This window comes from Lepidochelys kempii, chromosome 2 (assembly GCF_965140285.1).
Source record: "Lepidochelys kempii isolate rLepKem1 chromosome 2, rLepKem1.hap1, whole genome shotgun sequence".
NCBI lineage: Eukaryota > Metazoa > Chordata > Testudines > Cheloniidae > Lepidochelys > Lepidochelys kempii.
This window is the reverse complement of record NC_136381.1, coordinates 256,920,286-256,938,446: the sequence shown is the minus strand read 5'-3', so window position 1 is coordinate 256,938,446 and position 18,161 is coordinate 256,920,286. Positions and strand designations below refer to the sequence as shown.

The window sequence follows — 18,161 nt, the reverse complement described above, 5'->3', positions numbered from 1 at the left end:
AATTGGAAAATGTCCAGCGGAGGGCAACAAAAATGATCAGGGTACTGGAGCACATGACTTATGAGGAGAGACTGAGGGAACTGGGATTGTTTAGTCTGCAGAAGAGAAGAATGGGGGGGATTTGATAGCTGCTTTCAACTACCTGAAAGGGGGTTCCAAAGAGGATGGATCCAGACTGTTCTCAGTGGTAGCAGATGACAGAACAAGGAGTAACGGTCTCAAGTTGTAGTAGGGGAGGTTTAGGTTGAATATTAAGAAAAACTTTTTCACTAGGAGGATGGTGAAACACTGGAATGCATTACCAAGGGAGGTGGTGGAATCTCCTTCCCTTGAGGTTTTTAAGGTCTGGCTTGACAAAGCCTTGGCTGGGATGATTTAGTTGGGGATTGGCCCTTCTTTGATCGGGGGTTGGACTAGATGACCTCCTGAGATCCCTTCCAACCCTGATATTCTATGATTCTACCATTTATTTGGGCAAGTGCTCAGATCTTGGACTACATGTCAGTCACGGTCTACTGGGTGCCATTTCCTAGTATCCATATCCCCTCCACCCCCCATCAAAATGCTGCCCCGAAATGAGCATTTCTCAGTTTCTCCCTTTGGTAAAAAAGACACTGCAACTCAACATTTTTGGTCCAGTTACAAAATGACTTACTTTCCAGGCCCAGAGAGATGTGTGTGTGTGTGTGTGTATGCATGAGAGAGAGAGAGTTTGAAATTGTCATGTCTGATAATAAATCCAAAATATCTAAATTGAAAGTAATGACAACTAAAAGCCAGTCAGATGTTTTGTCATTATTGGATGTCATAGCACGAGGCATTCTTGATGATGACAGAAATATTAAAGCCTTAACTGACTGAAAAATCTGTGGTTATTTCAGTCACTCTCTTAAAGCACATTGTATTTCTAGGTGAACTTTAGAAGTACAACAATCTTCCAGAACTGAAACTTACATTGGAGGAGCCTATTTGTTTGAATTCCCCATATTATATTGTGGAGAGATCCCAATCACTGAAAGAAATATAAAGTGTCTAGTGATTAAACATCAGGATGCAATTTAGCAAAAGGTATTAGTTTGAACTCCGAACAGTGAACACTTATGAAACACTTTCGCTGCCTATTTAAGCCTTTTGAATTGATAACCGGAGAAATTAACTTTGGCAGTGTATCCATTTGCCAAGTTCTCCTATTCAGACTAATTTTAAAACTGAACTCTTAGAAGAATGAAACTATTTGATTATGGACAATGTGCTGCTGGGTGTGGAAAAGGATCTTAGATCAACTAAGACTGAGCGATTAGAATTAATACTCTCTACTTTTCCAGGCCAGAGTTCAAGCTCTTTAAATGTTCTGGATTAATCTGAGCTAGAGCATTGCAAAAGTGTTCTATTTACTTTCCTGAGGGAAGGCATTTGGCAAAGGATCCATATCTTGTGCTATTAGTTCAGCTGTGGCTGGGATGATTGGTACCCTCAGAAGTTTTAGATATGATCTTCTCCAATACCCAAAAACTGAAAAACAATAGGATAGATTCTCAGCTGGACTGACTTCAGCAGAACTATGACAATTTACATCAGCTGAGGATCTGACCAGCTTTAACTGCATTGATGTTTAAGGGCCAGATTCTTATACTCTGGCTCATGCTGACTACTCATGGGGTAAGGTACTGTTCAGTATGAGTAAGTGTATCACAATCTAGCTACAAATATGTGAATTGTCCCAGTGACTTTCAGGAAAAAAAATTGTTTAGAGATGATTTAGTGACCAAATTCTGCCCTCTAATACATGCACCCATGTAGTCAATGGGCCAACTTCTGCCCTTAGCTACACTGGTGTAAATCCAGAGTAAGGACTTAATTGACTTCAGCGGAGTTACTCCAGACACACACCAGTACAACAGAACACTATTGGGTGTCCTGTGCATATTACCTGAGGGCAGAATTTGACCCACTGACTTTACAGATGAGTATTAATTGTGTGCTACATAACAAGCCTACATTTGGAGCTCACCAGCACAGCTCAAAGCTGGTATCTGAGCTGCTTCTTCTGCATCATTTAGCGATATACTTATCTGTTTCTTTTTATAAACCATGTTCCAGCTAAAGTTGTGCATGATGTCATCTTTTTAAAAACCAAATCACATAGAATATATGACCAGCAGTTTCTAATTATGAGTAAATTGTTCCTACTTCCTTTGGGACAGATTGTATCTGGCCTTTGCACAGATGAACAATGGGGAGAGTGGTATATAAGAATTGTTGAACTAGATTAAATTAGTGCTCCATCTACTCTGGTTCCCTTCTCACCAAAAGTCCCCAGTACCAGATGTTTCAGAGGAAGCTACAAGAAACTTTTCAGTGACAGTTATGGGATATCCTGTCCTCAGGGAAAGTTTCCTCATAACCCTGAATCATGAGGGATTATATCACTTCCAAAGCTCATTCTTATTTTTTAATATTTTATTAATATGACTCGGGATACCCTTGTTCTCTCTCTCTCTCTCTCTCTGGGGTTGTGTGTGTCTAATCCATTTTTAAAATCCTGCTGAACTTGACCTTGAGATACCTTGTGGCAATGAGTTCCACAGACTAATTTTGGGTTGTGTAAAAAGTATTCACTTTTATCCACTTCGAATTTTCCACCTCTTAATTTCATTTCATGTTTCCATATTCTTGCAGTGAGACACAGAGAACTGAAGTTCCCAACCTACCTTCCCTAGACCATTCCTTATTTCCTATATTTCCTCCCTCCTTGCTTAGCCCACAGAACAGGCAGGTACAATTACCGTCCAGAGGCTCATTAAAGCACTGGGACTACTCCTTCTATGCTCCCCCAAAGGCACTGAGACCCTCAGAGGGGGTAGGGAGGAAGCAGATCCATGGAATCACAGTGGGAGTAAACTGCATCGCAGAGGGCATAAGCTGGCCCACATAAATGGGTGTGTCAGTGAGCGAGCCTCCCCTCTGTGCTGGTTTCAGAGCGGTAGCCATGTTAGTCTGTATCAGCAAAAAGAACGAGGAGTACTTGTGGCACCTTAGAGACTAACACATTTATTTGGGCATAGCTTTCATGGGCTAAAGCCCACTTTTTCAGATGCATGCAGTGGAAAAGACAATAGGAAGATATATTTATACAGAGAACATGAAAAAACAGGTGTTGCCATACCAACTCTAATGAGACTAATCAATTAAGGTGGGCTATTATCAGCAGGAGGGGAAAAAAACTTTTGTAGTGATAATCAGGATGGCCCATTTCAAACAGTTGACAAGAAGGTATGAGTAACAGTAGGGGGAAAATTAGCATGGGGAAATAGTTTTTACCCTCTGTGCTGGTGAGTTCCAGAAGGTGACATAACACGCCCCAAGGCAGGACTGTGCCTCAAAGCACCATGGCACCCGCAAGCTCTAACTGTTTATTTGTGGTGTGGGAGTGAATTTGTTCCCCTGACTGCAAGATGCGCTGTCTTGGGGTAGCCTTGTGTGTGCAGATGCATAGTTATTCAAGTGGAGTGATGGATTGGATAGTATGTAAGGGAGAAGTAGGAAACCCTTCGATAACGCCTGGGCAACTTAAATTTCTACCTTTGGTTCTTTTTTTTTTTTTTTTTTACAATAGTTTCCTTGTGGCCCATCCTGAATGAGTCAATCAAACCTACTTATGGATACATTCCTTCTTCCAGAACCTCATTTGCCCAGGCAGTGCTTTCCTTTGCCATTTTCATGTCCTCTCTCTGTGACAGCCTTTGGCCTCCTTTACCATACGTGTGTTTAGCCCTACACTGCAACAAGCCTGAGCCAGAACTTCATCTATTCTTGCTCAATGTACGGTAGATACAGTTATCTGTCTGATGAAGGATATGTTTGAACAAACACAATGGAGAGTGATTACTCTCTCTGTGCATTACAATTCCCCTGTGGTACGATATAATTGCTGGTTTTATTCTGCTTTTTCATATAATTTGGGAGTAGCAGCTCTGCTTTACTGATGTGATTCTTCAAGTGTGGATGGGATGGTACTCTTCGGTATACAATTAAAACCAAGAACTTACTACCAACCTCCTTTCCTCTTATCAGTCATACTGATCCATATGTGTTTGGTGCTGGCCATAGTGAACATCTATTGGTAGAATCTCTGGTTCATGATTATTTATTTCTCTCCTTTTTTAACCCACATTCTTGTAGGCTCTTTTAGAAAGCGAATTTAGCCTTTCTGAAAGATGCTTGTCTGACAGCTCTCCAGAGTGCAGTCTTCTATTTACTGGACCTCCACAACAGCTACATATAGGTCGCAATGCAAACTTCCTTACACAGCAGCAGAAATCTGCACTGCTTTACTTATCCCCACAGCCAAGAGTTAGATAGATGGTAGTTTGGTTTTCATTATCATTTAATTCTTGGCCTTTCTGATGAGGAAGGGTGCCCAATTACTGGGTGGAAATTGTTGCAAAGGAATGGTGCCAATCATGATATCCATAGCTGTCCACTTGGAAAGGGCAGACATCTCCACTATTTCATATAGCCCTGTAAACAACCATGATATAATACCTATATTTGATCACTGCTGAACTGGGCCAGGTACAATGAAGCCTCCATGTTCCATTATCGGTGTTTCTAGCTATTCAGTCCCTCCTATTATTAAATTTTACACATTCAAAGGCTGACTATTTGAAGGCCTTGCAGGTTAAAATGACCTGCCAGTCATTAAATCATTAATTACTGGCATGCTGACTTGTGTTCCTCCAGCAAAACAGTGATGTCATGTCAGCCATCCTGCATTGGCTAAAGTTGTGATGTCATTATTGGCAGTATCCTCTTCCGACAGTAACGACACGACCATTTGAAAACTTCTTACAATTATCCTAGTATTTTAATTCTTGATCATCTCAAGGGGTGCTATGCATTCCTGAAATGCCAGCACAAACCCCATACTCTATATAAATCCCACTTAAGCTTTCAAAACAGGCCTTCAGTTAGACTTAAGTGTATATAGGCCTGGTGCTGGCCATTTGCACAGGGGTAAATTTCACCCTCGGTGCAAAGGGCTAGATTAGCACTCTGCAATGTGTTCTGAGTAAAGGGCAGTTTGTAGTTGCCCTGACCCAGGAGAGTCACAAATCAGTCCCTGTTTCTGCCTTGTTCCACTGGGGAAATAAGCTGAGCCAACCCTTTTCCTGGTCCAGTTTACATGCCTCTCCATGTCAGCTCAGCAGTGCTGGCCTGCAAGTTGTGGGGTGTGTGTGTGTGTGTGCGTGCATGTGCACAGAAGGTTGTATCTACCTGTCCACCCACCTGCTTGGGAGAGGGAGTAGCCACCTGGTATCACCTGGGAGTAGCCTGGGAGTAGTCAGGGGTAGAGTAGTCAGGGAGTAGTCAGGAAGCATGAGCATAGCCAGAGTCATGATCAGACCAGCAGTGAGTGACCTATTGAGAAAATCAGTTTTAGTAGCTCACCTCTGAAAAATATGACATGGAATTGTTTGTCTTTCTAACTTTGTGTGCACAGGCTAGAAACCTTATATTTCCATTGGGAAGGAATAAAATGAGTCCTTGATGGTGACTACTATTTGTTTTGTTTTGCCAGCAGTGAGTCTTTTTACAGAGGCCAGGAATTAGCACTAACCCACACTTTGAGTCTGTGAAAATTAACCATTTTCACTTCTACACATGTGCATTCCAGAGTCAGGTGCAATGATGGTTCCTCTGTATTTATTTGTGTCAGCAACAGGCAGCTGGATCCAGACACAAATGAACTTCGGACACCCCCCCTCCTCCCCCAGATTACACTACAGTTTCAACATAAAACCATTGTTTCTGTTTTTCTGGTGTTGTAATCAGCTACAAGTGTATTGGCTTGGTTTCATTCTACTCGGTGGTTTAATTGTAAATAAAACATAATGGTTCACTTCTTGTTATATAGGGACCAAAGACCTAAAACCAGGACTAGAAATGAGAACAGAAACCAAAGGTTTTGAGATGTGCATATCACTGGTTTAAACTCAAATCTCTAAAGGTGAAGGGGTTGATGCATGCGCCTGCATCTCCTAACCTGCCATTAGGGTTGCCAGGTGTCTGGTTTTCGAGTGGAATGCCTGATCAAAAAGGGACCTTGGCAGCTCCAGTCGGCATTGCCGACTGGGCCGTTAAAAGTCTGGTTGGCGGTGCAGCGGAGGCCCGGGACAAAGCCAGGCTCCCTGCCTGCACTAGCTCTGCAATGCTCCCGGAAGCGGCCGCCAGGTCCTCCCTGCAGCCCCTAGGCGCATGGGCGGCCAGGGAGGCTCTGTGTGTTGCCCCCTCCTCTAGTGCCGGCTTCGCAGCTCCCATTGGCCAGGAACCACGACCAATGGGAGCTGTGGGAGCAGCGCCTGCGAGCGTGAGGGCAGTGCGCGGAGCCTCCCTGGCCGCCCATATGCCTAGAAACTGCAGGGACCTGGCAACTGCTTCCTGGGAGCCGCGGTAAGTGCCGCCAGGACTCCACACTTCAACACCCTGCCCCAGCCCTGAGCACCCTCTTACACCCCAAACTCCTCAGCCCCAGCCCAGAGCCCACATCTGCAGCCAGAGCCCTCACCCCCTCCCACGCACCCAACCCCATGCCCCAGCCCAGAGTCCCCTCCTGTACCCCAAATCCCTCATCCACAGCCCCACCTCAGAACCCAAACCCCGCTACGCACCCCACCCACCTTTCTCAGCCCGGAACCCTGTCCCCCACCCCAAACCCCTCATCCCTGGCCCCACCCCAGAGCCCACACTCCCAGCCAGAGCCCTTACACCCCTCCTGTACCCCAACCCCCTGCCCCAGCCTGGTGAAAATGAGTGAGGGTGGGGAAGAACGAGTGACAGAGGAAGGGGAGATGGAGCAAGTGGGGCCGGAGCCTTGGAGAAGAGACGGGGCAGGGGCGCGGCAGGGCAGGGGTGTTCGTTTTTTTGCCATTAAAAAGTTGGCAACCCTACCCTCCATCTTTATGCATGAAAGCAGGTGCTAGCCCATTCGGGGCCCTGAGCAGGAATATTTTGGGGCTCCCCATATCACATATAATAAAAAGTGAATAGGGGTCCCCCTTGAGCTGCTCAGGACCATAAGCAATTGTTTAATTTTCTTATGCTTTGCTTCGGCCTTGCATGAAGGTTTTTGTGTTGCTTTATGTTTTTACGTTATAAATGAATAAAACAACTGAATTGATAAATATTAACATAATGCATATTGCTGTGGCAGCTCAGCACTTGACACAAAAAATTAAAAGCAAATTACATAAACCACCCACAGTGGGGAGCTTTACTGGTGATAAATCTAATGCTGCCCATGCCAGAAGAACAGATTGTCTAGAATCAAAACAAAACTAAAAACAGTCCCACGTTGAACAAAATAAAATAAATACACCTTGGTCGCTCTTTGGAACCAATGATGAAGCTTTGATGACCCTGGAATGTGTACTGGAAATGGGGGAGGTCATACCAAATGAAAATGGGTTTACCAGGGCCGGCATCAGTTACTTGCAATACTTGAAGCTCATATCATCCCCTGATACTCAGAATGGGATTGCCAGCTATCCCCAGATTCATGGGAGAGGCTGTTATTTCCACAGGTCTTCCCCTCAAGTGTAGTTTGCAGAACAAATCAAAAAGTGCATTGTAATGATGTTCCATCCTGATGTAGTATCACAGCACAATGGAATATGGGACAGGTTTGGCACTACACAATAACATCATCACTAGTAACTGACATCACGTCATCACATGTCATTGTGAATGTCGTGGACAAGAGGGGATTGGGTTTGAAGTTCTTAAAGACTAATCTCATGGGAAGAGTCCCTAGATCTTGATGCCAGCCCTGGCAGTTAGTAAATAGTGAAAAAATTTTGATTGACTTTATCTTAGCTATGCAAGGTAATAATTACTTGACAATTATAATGTTCTTCAGATCAACAGAGTCACACAGTTTGTTCTCAGACACTTCACAATTTCTCATGTCTACGGGTGCATAATCTTTAATGTACAAATGAACTTGAGATATCACCCAGTTTACACTAAACTTTCAACATGAAACAATTGTTTCTGTTGTTCTAGTGCTATAACCAATACTCTGCCATTAAGATTACTTGGTGCTAAGTTGCATGCACATTGCATTAAAAAACATTTTATGGCTGAGTGCCTTACTTGTGTACAGTGTGCTTTGCATATTGGCTGCTCCCCTGTGTATTTTACAGTTTTTAAAGATATACTTTTAGACATGTAACTTTCTAAGACACATCTGTAATCCAGTGATTAGGGAGCACTCTTTGGCCTGTGTGTACTGGTGCTGAGCTGTGCCTGGCAATTTTATGTAGTATATTCTTAAGCACAGGGTACGGATTTGGTCATGCATAATTTAATTTATTAAAGTTAAAATATACATTAGACCTCATGCCCTCTGAAGCAGGAAACCAGTAATTTAATTTAAAATTAATTTGCTATGAAAGCAGAAAGACATTTGAAAGGACCGGTACAAACTTGACATTCTGAGAACATTTGTATGAGAAGCAATTTACTTAACCAACCACTCTCTTTTTCTCCAGTGTTATTTCAGATAGTTATAGTTTGAATAAGAGATTTTTCTCCTCACACCTCTTCTGCTGCCTCCTGCAGTGAGGTAGCTGTAGAATCAAGGAAGGTGGGGTATGACTTGGGGGGAGGGAGGGGACAGAGAAACTTGTTTAAAACATTATTGTTAAAATCCAGTTACACTTGTAATTTTTTTCTCAGCGTGAAAGTAACTCTTTAAGTATTTCAGCACAAGTCTTTGAAATCATCTTGAGCTTTATTAATATTTTAGTAGCAGCGGCAGTAATGACATGAAGTATGGTAATACTTTGTTAAGCTGTTGGAGTTACAGGCTAGATTCTCAGCTGGTGTAAATCAATGAAGCTATGCTGATTTATACACATCTAGTCTTACAAATTTAGGGACCAATCCTACAAACACCACCTAGCATAATTCTTAGTACTCTGAGCAATATAGAATTCGGCAATAGTAATCATCACACCTGCCAATAAGTGTCAGAATTTAATGCACTACTTGTAGTAGTAAGCACTCTGCCAAGTAGTAACTGTTGGCAGAATATGGCATTCAGTTCCATTCAGAATTGGGGCTCTGATTAAGTAGTCCATCCTGTTCAGCAAAGCATCTGAGCGTGTGTGCAACTTTAAGTATGTGGTTAAGTCCCATTGATTTTACTGGGCTCCAGAATGTACTTAAATGCTTTGCTGAATAGGGGTAGACTTAGGCATGTGTTTAAATTTGTTCATGAATTGGGGCCTATGTAGAAACAATGATAATGGAAAGCTGGCCATAATGGGAGAAGGTTATGCTTCCCCATCATCTGTTTTAAGATTGTTTTATCTTTTTCGATGTTCTGTGGGTTTCCTTCTTCTTAAATCTGTATCTTTCCTTCTTTTCATGTGGTTTTCTTTCATCCCTTAAGTACAAATGTGTATTGTACTATAGAATATTGCAAGCTTACCTACTTTCAGTGCTTACACTAAGACTGTCTAGCACTTTTGTCAGTAAAACTTTTCTTAGTCAAGGGTGTGAAAAAACACACCCCTGACCAACATTAGTTTTACCAAGGAAAGCGCCGGTGTGGACAGCACTATGCCCACATAGCTACTGTCACTTGTTGGGGATTCTTTTAATTATGCCGACAGGAGAGCTCTCCCCCATCTGCATAGAGTGGTTACATGGGAGACCTTACAGTGTCGCAGCTGCAGCAGTAGAGATGTGCCCCTATAAGGTCTGTAGTGTAGACATAACCTAAGTACTGCTGCCTGATTTTGTGACTGCAGATTGCATCTCTTGATTATTTGGCTGAACTTAAAGCACCTCTTTGTGTTCTTTTCGGTCACTGGAGATAAATTCTCTCACAAAAAATAGAGACTGAAAATGGACAAGATTGCAGGACAATTCCTCCCTCTAACAACATGCCTGAGAAGAAGGGTGCCCCCACTTTTTTTTTTTTACAGCAAAGCATCTTAACATATACAATTGCTAAACCTCAAAAGTTACAGCATAAGTATGTGTAATCTTGTTGCTTGCCATTTTGCCTTCAAGTGTCATCCCTCAGGGAGTATAGTTCTAGCTGAGGAGTTCTGCTTAAGAAATAAGCATGCTACCAAAGAACAAGAAAATAAATATATCTAGGATTATCTCCAGCAGGAAAAACAGCTGCAACTAAAGGGACAGCAATGCAAAAGCCCAGGAGTCCGGAGTCAGACCTCTGAGATTTGTGAGGAGTTAAGTGAGTTGTACGTGGATAAACAATTGAAGGTTGAGCTGCCATCACCACCACCACTACTACTAGGGCAAAAAGAGGTAACAGAAACAACTTTCCTACCTGATATTGCATGCAATCAGTAGACCAAGATAATAGTGCATGCGATAGAGTTTAAGGTGGGTTTATTTGGTTTGAAAAAACAAAGAACCTCTCCAATGGCAAGGAAGAAATAATAGGTAATAGCTTTAGTAGCCTTGATAAAGGAGCAGAGGTTCTTTATAAAAACACTGAAGAACTTGGAAAATGCATTAAAAATAAAAATATTTGCAACTGTTATCCAAGTGGTATCAAGAAATGCAACCATAGAAGAAACTGTAATGTTACCATCTGTGGCTTTAGGATCTGAGGTGCATGCTGTGCCCTTCTGAAAAGTGACTATGTAAACAAAGAGCTGTTTCTTGGATGCAATCAGAGGCATGTCTGCTGATTTCATTGGATTAAAATAAGTTTTTGTTCTTTTTAGCACTGCAGAGCCAACACACAGCTATGACAATTTAAGCACCTAGGGCACAAATAATAAATAAATAGTAATCCCTGGTGTAATTCAGTTGGTGTCAGCCAAAGTATGTTTCCAACTGCCTCTCAGTCTTCTCTGGGAGATATGCAAATTACTTCATGAGTTTGGTACCATTACTGTGGTATTGCATGAAGTCTGACAGTCAATAACAGAACAAAAATATTGACAAATTGTTTCAATACACTAGGTGACACCAGTGCTTTAAAGTCCAAATATGCTGATTACCTATTTGCTTTTTTTCCATATGAATTTAACATCTGATATAATAGTTAGATCGATTGGTGTTGTGTTCTATTTGAAATCTGGAATTCCATGTTTTGAGAGGTATTATTTTTGTAGTTCTAAAGTTGTTTGAAGGTAGGGACCACTAGAGTTCCATGGGAACTGAACTGGAAGAAGGGAAAGAAAGTTGTTCAAAAAGGCATAATTTTAAGGTCCATGCTTGCAAAAAGTGACTGTTCCCCACCCCCAATATAAAATACTTATAGAGTCTGTACCTAGCAAAGGTCACAGGGAGGGATTTCTGTGGTAATCCAGGAAGCATGGAACATTCGCTGAGCCAGTTCATTCTTTCTACACACATTGATTCCTACTTGTAATATTGTGACTAGAAAATTCACTAGTCATAAAAACATTTAAATTAGAGATATTTACACTGTTTAGTTAGAGTAATACTCATCTTTTCATTTGAACCCTCATCCCCAGATTAAAAGGGCCCTGAATTTAAAAAGGAGACTCAGAAACAATTGATATTCTAGACTCAGGGAAAAAATACATTCTAAAGGATGTAAGATCACAAGCTAAAAAGATCTAGAGATACCATTGGCTGAAGATGTAAGTCTGTCTCTGGAATTGTTTGGTGTGAGGAATGAAGCTTTCTGCATGTCACCTAATAGTGAGGAGAACGTAATTTCAGGTTTACATTGTGTTAGTCTGTTGTTTTTTCTGCCCCCCCACCTAAACTGTAGGTTTTAATTTCTCTACAGAGAAAGAAACTTGCACTAAAGTAGGAAATTGGAAAATGATGTCCTTTGTTAATTTTGGAATGAAATCCTATGATTCTATTGGAACATTCTAGCTGTGATATATTCAGTAACATGGTGATAAAACAATAATCCCCATTTCCTCCCTCACCTTTAAATGGGTCCCAAAATACAAATACTGTCTTCATCTAGTAAAATACAACTGTTTCTATTTGTGGCTACTTGAAAAGAGGTGGAGAAACATGGCAGTATTCCATGGAACACTGGAAATCAAGCGGAAGTTCACATCAGGCTGTGAATTCCAGCATTAAAGAGTAAAGCCCAAAGGATGCTATTTTTGAAGGTTGGAGTCTGCATGGACATTAAATGCCTAGAGTCCTACTCTTCACAAATAATCTCTGTGAGGTCTCATAGGGCAAATAAGGACAAGTTGATCTATTTGATAAATGTCCTAGGAACTTGTGAGTAGCCATATAAAGTAAGTAATTGTTAGAAAGTCTCTTAAAAGATTTGTTAGGCCCAAGAGAGAGGATTTTCAGTGATTCATTCAGTAAGAGGAAGTCATAAGAAACATTGAATGTGCTGGGAATAAAACAATGTTGATGTCAGTAAAGAATAAATTATATGATTAAAAATTAATCTCATATGAACTGTCAGAGGCATTTGAGAAATAGAATCATTGATGCTGGAGATGGAAAAGACCTGTTAGGATGATCTAATTAATCTTCCCTATTGAATATTGTCCTGTCTATCTTTAAATGTCTCAGGCAACTGGGATTTCACCATTTCCCAAAGCAGACTGTTCCCCAGCCTAGTAGATCTCATTGGCAGGAATGTTTTCCTGATAGCTAGCCTAAATTTTGCCTTTCTGAATTTCATCTCATCAGTCATTTGCACTATCATAAATTATTCCTCTTCTTTCATGAATTAATACTTTTTAAATTTTAGAATACATTTATAACTCCCCCCACACACACACACACCATTTAGTCTACACTTAACTAAGCTACACACATTAATTGTCTTGCTTAATCATTCCTTCAACCAAGCCCTCCATCCCACTAATCATTTTTGTTGTTTTTCTTTCAACTCCTTATTTATATCATTTTGGTGTTGAGATACCCAGAACTAGCACAGTATTCCAGGTATAGGAACCCAACATCTGCATAGAGAATAAATATTACCCCTGATATTAAGACATTATGTTTCTGTGTATGCAGTCCAAAACCACATAGGTCTTCTGCATTGCTATATCCCACTGTAAACTCATGTCTGATTTGCTTTCCACTGTTACTACAGGTATATCTTGGAGTCACAGGGGTCCATGTTTCTTCTTTGCACTGAATATCTGTACTTCAGGTATCTTTTCTCTAGATATACTGGTTTGTACTTTTCCAAGACCAGCCTCATTTTCCATCCATGTTTCTAATCTCTCTTCCTCTGTCCTTGCTTCAGGTCAGCACTCCTTCCAGTTTAATACAGTCTAGTAATTTTACTGTTCAGTCCCTCTTCTGCATCATTCACAAAGATAAGGCTGGACCTAACACTGATTAGAATTAATGTTAAGAGTAGACTTTTGTCTGACACTGAATCAGATGCTTTACTAAGATTCATGTGTTGTATCTGCCATTTCCTTCCATCCACTAATTTTGTGAAATAAGACTGGGATTTCAGGATGCCCATCAACTTTCAATGGGAGTTGGGCATCCTGACACCCTGAAAGAACTTGCATTTTGGCGCCCCGGCTGCTGCTGCATCCCCAGGCTCCCCACCCACCCACCCCTGGTCCCTGCTGCCTGCCCCAGCCCGCCATCTCCCCTGTTCCCTGGACCCACTGCCTCCCTGGGTTCCACCCTCATAGCCCCAGGCCCCAGTGCCTCCCCATCAATCCCCCCATTATCCCTGGCCCCTGCTGCCTCCCCGGGCTACCACCCCAAATTGCCCTGAGCTCCCTTCCATGGCTTCCCACCGCAGGCTTGCCCCATTCCTTGTCTCTTGACTATGGTGCCCCTTGACCACAGTGTCCTGAGCCTTTGCCTGAGCTGACGCAGGCTGGTGAGACTGGCTGCGGGGCTGTAAAATTGCTGTGAAGTTGTTTGGGCTCTGGCTGGAACCTGGACTCTAGGATCCTCCCCGCTCATGGGGTCCCAGAGCTCAGGCTCTAGCCCGAGGGAAAAATACTCCCTCACCTCAATCTACACAGCAATTTTTAGCCCCACAGCCCAAGTCCTGCCAACCAAAGTCAACTGACCTAGGGTAGCCACGGCCGTGCCACAGGTCTTTTATTCCAACATAGATATATCCCTAGTGGCCTTTAGGGGAGACCTTACCCCAGTGGAAGATCTGGCATAGCAGAGTTCTGTTCTGCCAAGTCTCCGCCATTCATGCCCTGACCCTGACATGCCTTCTCTTTCTCCTTATGCCCGGGCAGCTGGCACAGGAGGTGACAGCTATTCCAGCAGTATGCCAGTAAAGGAATTCCCCAGCCCAAAGCCATTTTACAATGCTGTGGTGCACGATGGCCTTGATGGTCTAGAGAATCCACCCTTAAGCCTTTATAAATCTATCTACAGTTCATGGTTCTATTATCATCTAGGAGTTTTTGTTCTCTTAATATTTATTCCATTACTTTAATAAAGATCTACAAACAAAGACTTAATGAATGGCAATTGCCAGGATAATTCTCCTTTCCATTCTTCAAAGCTCAAGACTATATTTGCTGTTGTGTAGTCTTCTTGTCTCTTCCCACTTTTCCATGAATGTTCAGTAATGATTGTCAGTGGTATGTTAATTAAGTTTATCAAATTCCTTTGTGGCCTAGAAAGTATATTGTCTGAACCTGCAGATTTGTGTATGTTCAGGTGTTCTCAGTTTGTCTTTACTTGCACTTATTATTTTTACAGGATCTTCCTCACTTCTTACTAGGCCAGAATTCTGTTATTTTTCATGTTGAACATAGATTTTGAAAAGGTGATAATTATCTTCATCATTTTTGAGTTGTCATTAACAACATCTCCTTCATCAAATGTTACTTTGTCTCTAGAAAATATCTTTCCTTCCTTATTCCTTTTAGCTAGAAGAGTCAGGAATTTTCATAAAAATGATTTTTAATGAAAAATGCCATTTTTGGCAAAATTGAAATGTTTAGAAAAGCATGTTGATTTTTTGACAGTTTTGTTAGGAAAACAATGAAATGCATTATTTTGATAATGTTGAAATATCCTCTTTAAACATTTTCAGAATGGAACATTTCAATTATTCATTTCAAAATATCTTTTTGAAATTAAATTTTTTTATATAAAAATTTTAAAAAGTTTTAAGGGATTAAAATCAGAAAGGAATGTTTTCGTTTTATCAAAGCAAAATGTTTGGATTGACTTCAAACAAAAAAATGGAATTTTATTTTGTGGGAAATTTCAAAATTTATTGTTTTCATTCCATTTCTGGCTAATATTAACTCGATTGTCTCTTTTGCTGGTCTTTTCTTTCTCCTACGTGCCCTTCCACTCTTTTTCTCCTGATTCTTGGGTGGTTGCCTCCATTCTTTTCCATTCCCCGTACAGATCCTCAGATCTTTGTCCCATGTCTTCTGAAGCCACTATTGCTGTTGCTTATTCTTTAAATGCTTCTCAAAAGCACTATCTATTCTACTTTAACTACTCCGCATCTGCCTTTCACACTGGTGTATTTAATGCTACCCCCTAGATCCCTCCCTCCATTAACTTCTTTATAGATTTCCTAATTCTTCAGTATGTACTTTCCAGAAATCTAATGCAATTGTACTGCTGCATTCTGTGAATCCCTTACTCCTCCCATGCTGAACTCCTGTGGGTACTGGTACCAAACTGAGTCTGTTCTCGCAATCTGACACTTTCTCTCTACTGGTGAGAAGTACATCCAAAATGGTTTCTCTTCTAGTTGGAGTTTCTACTTTCTTTATCATAAAGTTGTCTTGTCATGTATGTAACTTAGGAAGCATTTTAACAATCCATGTTTGTCTGTGTTTACAACCCAACAGGGAAATGGGCAAATAAAATCCCTCCCGAATGGGTACCCAGTGGTTCTGACTGCGCTGAAAGTTGGTGCAGCATTTTTTCCATTCTTGTTCTCATCTAGTCTTGGTCGTCTCTAGACACTGAGCCATTCTCATATTTTCATTCTGAATAGGGATTTTAGAAGCGTTGCCCAATTAAGTCTGTGATTAACTTTATTTTTGCCCTCTCTCGAAATGATATTTTTCTGCTTTTTAATTGTTTATAACCCTTTTTCACAGGGAATTCAGAGAATTGTAAACCCTGTCCAAAACTATGGCCTGTGGGGTGTTGTAATTAATTGCAGATGAATAGGTTTCGTCCCACTTTGTAAGCATTTCTGGAATGATCAATCTGGTCCATTTTAATACAACTTTAGCTTCTGCTTTAATTTGGCTGTAGATTTTACATGGTACATTGGAAAGCAGAGGACTCATTTTCACATTAATAATAAGTATTAAAGTTGTAGTTCATCTGTTGTTTAACTGCATGATCATCTTCATTAAAAATAGTTTGCATACACATCCCACCTTTCACCTGAGTATCTCAAAGTACTTTACGAGCATGGGTAAGTATTATGGGTAAGTCATCTTATGGATGGACATAATAGCATTAAAAACTGAGGCTCAAATAGGTTCAGTGGTTTATTAGAAATTACAGTGAGTCACTGAAAGAATAACCTATGCCTCCTGACAGTTATTGTTTTGTATTATTGTATTGCCTGGTAGACCCTAGCCAGCATTGGAGCTCCATTGTGACAGGCATTATTACAACACATCATATCACACACTCTGCCCTTTAGAGTTTATACTCTAAACAGACAAGACAGGTGATGCTTTAGGAAAAGGGATTATTATCCCCATTTTACAGATGAGGAACTGATATGTAGAGAGAGGCCGTGTCACCTTGGGCAAGTTTCTGAAACTCCCAGACCCAGGAATGAAACAGATCTCCTAATCGAGTACCTTAACCACTAGACCACATTACCTCATAATAGGGTTGCATGCTCTGTTCCAGTGCATGAGGTCTGAGGAAAGGACATATGTCACACAAAAACTGCTAGGGGCTCTCCCATGCTAAATCTCAAGATATGATTATGTCACAAAAAAGAGCTTTGTTTTAATGAATGGGTAAAGTTTTAAAATAATACCTCTCAAGTTTTATCTTATGAATAATTTTGTTGTAGATAACATGGTGATGGCCTGACAATAAACACACAGAGGAACAGGTAGAATTATTATCACAGATGATGGATGCTATATACAATGCATGGCAGTTTTTTCCTGTTATAATTCTTTGCTGAGATATTGTTCAGCTGAGTTCAAAACACAGCAGCTTCCTTAAGGGAAAATTGATCAAATTGTTCTCCTCATCTTTGCCCCTGTTGCCCACAAGCTTGATGAAATCAGTCTCTCTGAAGGGAGCACAGTGGATTTGGGAAATTCTGCAGAGCTACTGGAACAGATCCCTGACCTGGCTGAAGAGTTAATGGAACCTGAGAACTGTTTTCCAGAAGGTAAGGACCTGCTTACTTCACTGTGATTATAAAGTGAGAATGCTCCTGTTCTCCTATCAAAAATGTCTCCACATTAACACCAAGGTGTTCTGGCTACTTGCATTAGTATTTCACTGATGCACTTCATTTCACAGATACTGTTATGCTCCAAACACATACGCAATAGGCAGCAGTTACTTGTTAACATTTGTCTGTGAATTTCTAAAGCCTGATAAGACTGGAAGCCTAAATTGCTGCACAGCTTTTAGCTTGATAGGCTTTTTGCATCATACTTTGTGCTGTGCAGCTTATTTTATGAAGTTGTTTTGACCTGGCTTTGTGTCTTCAAAGACGTGTGTGTACTCAGAATTGGTACAGAACTAATCTGAGCTCACTGGAAAGTAATGGGTTAGTAGATACCACTTAGAAAGTTCATGATTCCCAGGGACTGGTTTGTATTTATTTTCCTGGCTGCTCCTTACTGTTGTTTGAAAGTAACTAAAATGTACTGTAAAAGACATTAAGATTAGCATGCTCGCTAACTTTGATCTGACAGATAGTATGATACAAATGGGACATTCAAGTAAATTATATTAGATAGTATTCTAATGCTTTTATGTATCCATCTTTAATATCAAAATATGCCAGCATTTTACCAATTTAAACTCTACCCATCACTGAAATGCTGGGATAAAGCACAACAACTGTATTGAGAGCCCTTAGCTTTAGCTAAATCTTTTAGAGAAATGTCTCTCACATACGGTTTCTTCTCAAAGTGAGTTTCTATTCCAGTTTTGATTTTTCAATTAGATTCCACAGTTTCATTAGT

General features: G+C 40.9%; 1 protein-coding gene across 5 annotated transcripts in view; it reads left to right on the top strand.

Moving 5' to 3' along the window:
* The window catches only part of LOC140907820 (sodium channel protein type 5 subunit alpha), a 268,854-nt gene that overhangs the window by 169,546 nt on the left and 81,147 nt on the right, over positions 1–18,161 (top strand). For 2 of the 5 annotated variants that reach the window (XM_073334667.2, XM_073334666.2), the window contains exons 7-9: positions 11,197–11,231; positions 12,933–12,951; positions 17,247–17,353. In XM_073334667.2, the coding sequence (XP_073190768.2) occupies positions 11,197–11,231; positions 12,933–12,951; positions 17,247–17,353 (161 nt within the window). Of the gene's footprint in view, positions 1–10,185; positions 10,345–11,196; positions 11,232–12,932; positions 12,952–17,232; positions 17,354–18,161 lie in introns of all 5 variants that reach the window. The other 3 variants (XM_073334664.2, XM_073334662.2, XM_073334665.2) reach the window with 3 other exon arrangements.